This window comes from Crassostrea angulata, chromosome 4 (assembly GCF_025612915.1).
Source record: "Crassostrea angulata isolate pt1a10 chromosome 4, ASM2561291v2, whole genome shotgun sequence".
In the NCBI taxonomy this organism is placed as follows: domain Eukaryota; kingdom Metazoa; phylum Mollusca; class Bivalvia; order Ostreida; family Ostreidae; genus Magallana; species Magallana angulata.
The window spans coordinates 46,398,952-46,403,985 of NC_069114.1; the positions used below are offsets into that span (position 1 = coordinate 46,398,952).

Sequence of the window (5,034 nt, forward strand, 5' to 3'; positions counted from 1 at the left end):
ATGTCAAAAAAGAAATAAAATTGAAGGATGTCTATCTCATTCTGTGAACTAGCTATGTTCCCCTTCTCGTGAGCACTGGCCAAAATTCCTTGTCTGTCCAGTGAGAATGTTTGTGAGCAAGCACTCTACTCAATAGGAATTTTGATGTATGCTCAAAATGGAGGCAGAAGGTATCTCCAAATGCAAAACTGTAGTTTAATATGCAGGTGGCCTTTAAAGTTGGGTTACCATTTATGTTACCGAAATGTATGTACCCAAGTAGACTTTCATTAATAACAAATGCCTCCCCTTACATTTGAATGGTTTTGTACTTTAGAAAACAAGTTGGTCTTTGTGTGAAAGTTAAAAAACTTGTTTTCGTTCCAGTAAATTCTTTATTCTAATTTGAACAATGTGATTACCCCATATAAATTTGAAAAACTATGCTGCAGTGAAATGTTTTGCAGTTCATTTTACAAAGTTTGTTTATCGAGTAAACAAGTGCATCTAAAATCAAATTTTATCTAGATTGCTTCTAATATCGGCATTTTACAGTAACTTAGAACTGAAACAATTGATCATGAAAGAAAAGTACAGAATATTAGAGGCTCTGATGAATAATTTATTGGCAATGAATGACAATAAAAATACATAAATATCTTCAATGGAGTTCACACAAGTACATTTTTTTCATTGTGAATTCAATACATGTAAATGTTTTTAAAAGTGGTTTATTTTCCCTGTTTCTTTCCAGTGCTATCTAACAAGTCCTTGGCTTCATTAATCTTGGCGGCCAAATATGGGGAACCACCTGAAATGAAATAAGAGAATACATGTAGGTTAGAGTAATCTTTCTTGCTTTAACATCAGTGTCAAGGTGAGAAAGTAACCATATAAATCTTTTATACATATACCGGTAGTACCCAGGTCAATAAATTATATATCATTTAAAGTTTTGTTTGTGGTGACATCAAATTTCAAAGAATGCCTGCGAAACCTTAGTTCCTCCTTTCTTACTCAATGTACTTTGTGCTTTGTTATTTTGGTTTCATGTTATTTTTGGAGAAATATGAGATTAAACTTGTTAAGATCAGCAAAATTCTTAATATAGCTTTGTTGTCATAGGAAACTTTAAGTAATGATATTTTTCTACACCAATTTCAACAGAGCTGAAATGCTCTTTTGAAATACAATGTACTGGTATACATTCTGGAATCCCCTTCCCAAATTGATGCAATCATTGAATTTTAATTGGATCAACCCTGCAGCTTTGCAATAATCAAACATATTTCCAGTTCTTAACAGCCAATACAGCAACAATCATTTTCCCTAGAGAGAAAACATTTCCTGGTCCTTAATCAATGCTAAACTGGTGCTTGAGGCATACTTGGTCTCCGGGGCAAGGAAGAAGATTACGTAAGCTTGATACTCTTTAATTCCATAATTTTGACATTACGTCATAAATCTTTAATTACATTGATATCAAAGGGTGTGTAAATTAATCACATCAACCCATACTGTATATGAAAAGTTGATGCAATTCTGATCAGAAAGAAAGAAAATCAAGATGAAATTCTGATAAAAAAAGAAAAAGAAATCAAATACCAGTGTTTACCAGCAGGCATATTTTCAATTGAAGATTATTTCTATTTCAACAAAGAACACAAATTCTATATTTCTGGTTCCAAGACATATTGATCCTGTCACTGATTTTAAAATGTTCCATTTTCAAATTTTCTGTGTAATACTGTTTTTTTGTTTTGTAAAAATTTTAATGTAAGGGTTAGCGTATATCCGCCGATATGTATTAAATCATTTCAATGCTACAATAATAGTCAAGGGATTTGATATAGATGTACAGAGTGTCTACCTGAGTGTCCACTTACCTTTATCTGGGTGATTTAAGATCATTATCCTTTTGTGGGCCTCCTTTAGTCTATTTTTGTTTGCAGATGGACTATATAAACAAAAACAGAAATACATGTTCAAGAAAGCACATATCTAGCTCCTTTCAATGTTTCACAGTTAAAATTGAATAAACCGAGTACATGTATGTTTTATTCAAAAGTATATCGATACACATTACCGGTACTATCATATAATAAATAATCACTATAGTAAAGGAAATTCTACCATAATGCATAGTCAAACACTATTTTCAACAAGAATTTTCTTTTTTTTTTGTTTTAACAGCAACATGTACATGTAGTCAGTTGGCTAGTATATTTTGAAGACATTACTGTTCATTTGAATTAATTCTTGTATAAAATTAATACATGTATCAAATAAAAATACTAGATAATCATGCATCAAATGTGTTGTTACCTCACTCCAAGAATTAAGCCTGCTTCTCTCTTTGACATTTTGGCTTCAAAACCACCTTTGTAGTACTTACTGAAAGCCTGGAAAACAGTACATGCATCTCAGAACTACATTATACACATTCTTTCCCAATAATTTTACTCCATTGTCTTTTGGTTTTAAAGAAAAAATAATTCCGGCAACTTACCCCAGAATTAAGACTAGCATCCATAGACCTTTTCACAGTGGCACCAACAGCAGGGGCATGCTTAGCCAAGTACCTGCCTACAGACAAAGACAAATAAAATACAGTGTCTGATCTTGTTTATAAGAGCAAATGTTTTTTTTTTTTTTAGCTTAACACTTCATAAAAATTTCAAAGAGCAAATGTCTTTTTGTTTTAGCTTAACACTTCATAAAAATTTCAAAGCTGTAAAAATGACTGTCACATTCCTTACCTCCAAATCCAATGGCAGCCATGCCAATGCCTGCTAAAACAAGCATAGAACTCTGAAAAATAAACACAAATAGCAAAATATTGAGACTCAGATGTACCATTCAGTTGATGATGACCATTGATCAAGAAAGTAAATGGTTTCACATATAAAGCATGTCTGCATCTACATTATAACACAAGTATTCAATACAGGATGGGGTAAGGATAATCCATGGCAATGTATGATGTACTACATGTATTTACCATTGAAATGGATTCAATTGATACACAAGGAAAATTTATGTGGTGTTGATGTTGCTCATTTTGTATATAATCCAAATTCTCATTGACCAGATCGAGAGAAGTCACTTTTTTAAAAAGTACACCAATTCTGTTTGATCTAACTGTTGAATATTGTACACATAGGTTTGGCTCATTATGGAAAAGTACCTTATTTAAAGGTAAATACACATGTATAATCTTGGCAAGATTTTGTTTGGTTCAAATAATTGGAATTTCTCATGTGAAGATTTGATGAAGGTGTACGTTCAAACATCCTACTTACCAAGGCAATAACCAAAATGAGCAAGGTCAACTAATAAGTTAGAAAGAGTTAAATGATATGGTTCTCTTGCTTGAAATTCTTATTATTGTGTAACATATCTAGGGCTTATCAATCTATCGTTACAGACAAATTGGTGTAATTCATACTACATGTACCGGTATATATTTTGGGAGAGGCGAGTCAATATGTTACTTTGAGCTGGGATTCCCTGTATAGGCCCAGTGGCCCCTGAGGCTGGAGTGAAGATAATCTCAGTGAGATTCGTCGAGACTGAACATTTATGACGGACGTCCGTCAAAATTTTGCAGTCTCGACGGATCTCGCTAAATTAAGAGTTGGGAGTTTTTCACTGTCATGTTTTTTTCAAAGTTCAAAATGGTGTAAATAGACTCAATTTAATTAGAGGAAAGATTGAATGTCAAGTTTTATCTTAATTTATTTATATGGTAATGGTACACACATTGTAACATAATATACGCATTAAGCAAAGAGGACATTCGGGTTAAGTAATTTCAGACCACGTTTTCTTTCTAAAAAATTTTTTACAATTAAACTAATATTAGCAATTTTATCCAAGAAGTTCTTACCATTTTTGTATCCAAAATTAGAATTTTATCCTTTTAAAATCATCATACAACATAGGTTTTACATCAAAAACAACAAATTATTCCCGAAAGTTCACATTGTCGGCTTACGAAATATGCTAATTACATCATGCCGATCCCGACCGTAAATATTTAGGGACCAGTTGCGTATTTCATTTTCTAGTTTTATTTTCTCGCTTTGAATGCGTTTACACAAAAAATATTAAATATTCAAGGAGGTAGTGATTAGGTTTGTTTGTGTGTGTGTTTGGGGGGGGGGGAGGAGGGGGGGGGGGGGGTTATATTCGGAAATGCATCCGTCAGAGGACGGCCCTGAGTAAACCCAGGACCCCTGTCGTCGGAAATCAGTTCAAACTCAAGTATCTTTAACAAAAAAACCAAAATTAATCTTCAAGTCAAGCAAAACTTAACATTCAAGTCAAACAAAACTTAAGAACTTAAATTCAAATTAGTTTTATTTTTCAATAATATTATGGGACAGTCTAAATATTGTCGCATAAGACAGAGAGTCGCTTTATACAAAGAGTTGCTAAGGCAGTCTAGACTGTACAAGCAATTTTGCACAAGCACAACTTCATACTGTAGTCTGTACTAATATTTTAACAAACACGCAAAGAAAAAAAAATAATTGCCTCAAGATTGATGCATGGTATCGAACCCTTAACCCAAAAGCCCTTTACGATACGGTTATATACATGTACATGTATGACCATGAACACTTATCACTGAGCCATGCATTTTAGTCAAATCAAAACTGGTGATTTAATTAGCAATATGAGCTGCATTTCCATGCTGAATTTATTTTTTTACGAAAATGTTATTTTTCACTATTACATGACAAAAATATTATGGTTTTAAAATTTCTGTTCGCCATATTTTTGTGGGGAAAGCCTTTGAAAACTACCAAGTATTATTTCCTCTATATCTTAAGAAACTTAGAGTTAATTCATAGCTCAATGGAAGCAGCCAGGCATACTGAAATCTACACGCCCCGTTTATCAATTGGTCGAAATCTACAACGGCTGAAACTGACAAGAGTGTGACAGGACTGAAATTGACACGCCCTGTTTATCGATTAGTCGAAGCCAACAACGACCTAAGAAAAATCACGGACTACACGAAATAATCATGAAAGTCTCACAAGAGAC

The 5,034-nt window shown here is 33.1% G+C and overlaps 1 protein-coding gene across 1 annotated transcript; it reads right to left on the minus strand.

Annotated features, from left to right (window-relative positions):
• Positions 1 to 580: 580 nt before the first annotated feature.
• On the minus strand, positions 581 to 4,026 carry LOC128180894 (mitochondrial import inner membrane translocase subunit TIM14-like). The gene is made up of 6 exons (XM_052849077.1): positions 3,869 to 4,026; positions 2,739 to 2,790; positions 2,489 to 2,565; positions 2,305 to 2,381; positions 1,866 to 1,936; positions 581 to 790 (listed from the first exon to the last, which is right to left on the minus strand). The coding sequence occupies exons 1-6, from the start codon at positions 3,869 to 3,871 to the stop codon at positions 711 to 713; spliced, it is 360 nt and encodes a 119-aa protein (XP_052705037.1). The 5' UTR covers positions 3,872 to 4,026; the 3' UTR covers positions 581 to 710.
• Between the last annotated feature and the right edge of the window lie 1,008 nt (positions 4,027 to 5,034).

Coding starts and splice junctions, on each gene's coding strand:
- LOC128180894 (XM_052849077.1), bottom strand. Junction 1,937..2,304: donor GGCTTAATTCTTGGAGTGAG/GTAACAACACAT, acceptor TTGTTTATATAG/TCCATCTGCAAACAAAAATA. Junction 791..1,865: donor CTTAAATCACCCAGATAAAG/GTAAGTGGACAC, acceptor ATTTCATTTCAG/GTGGTTCCCCATATTTGGCC.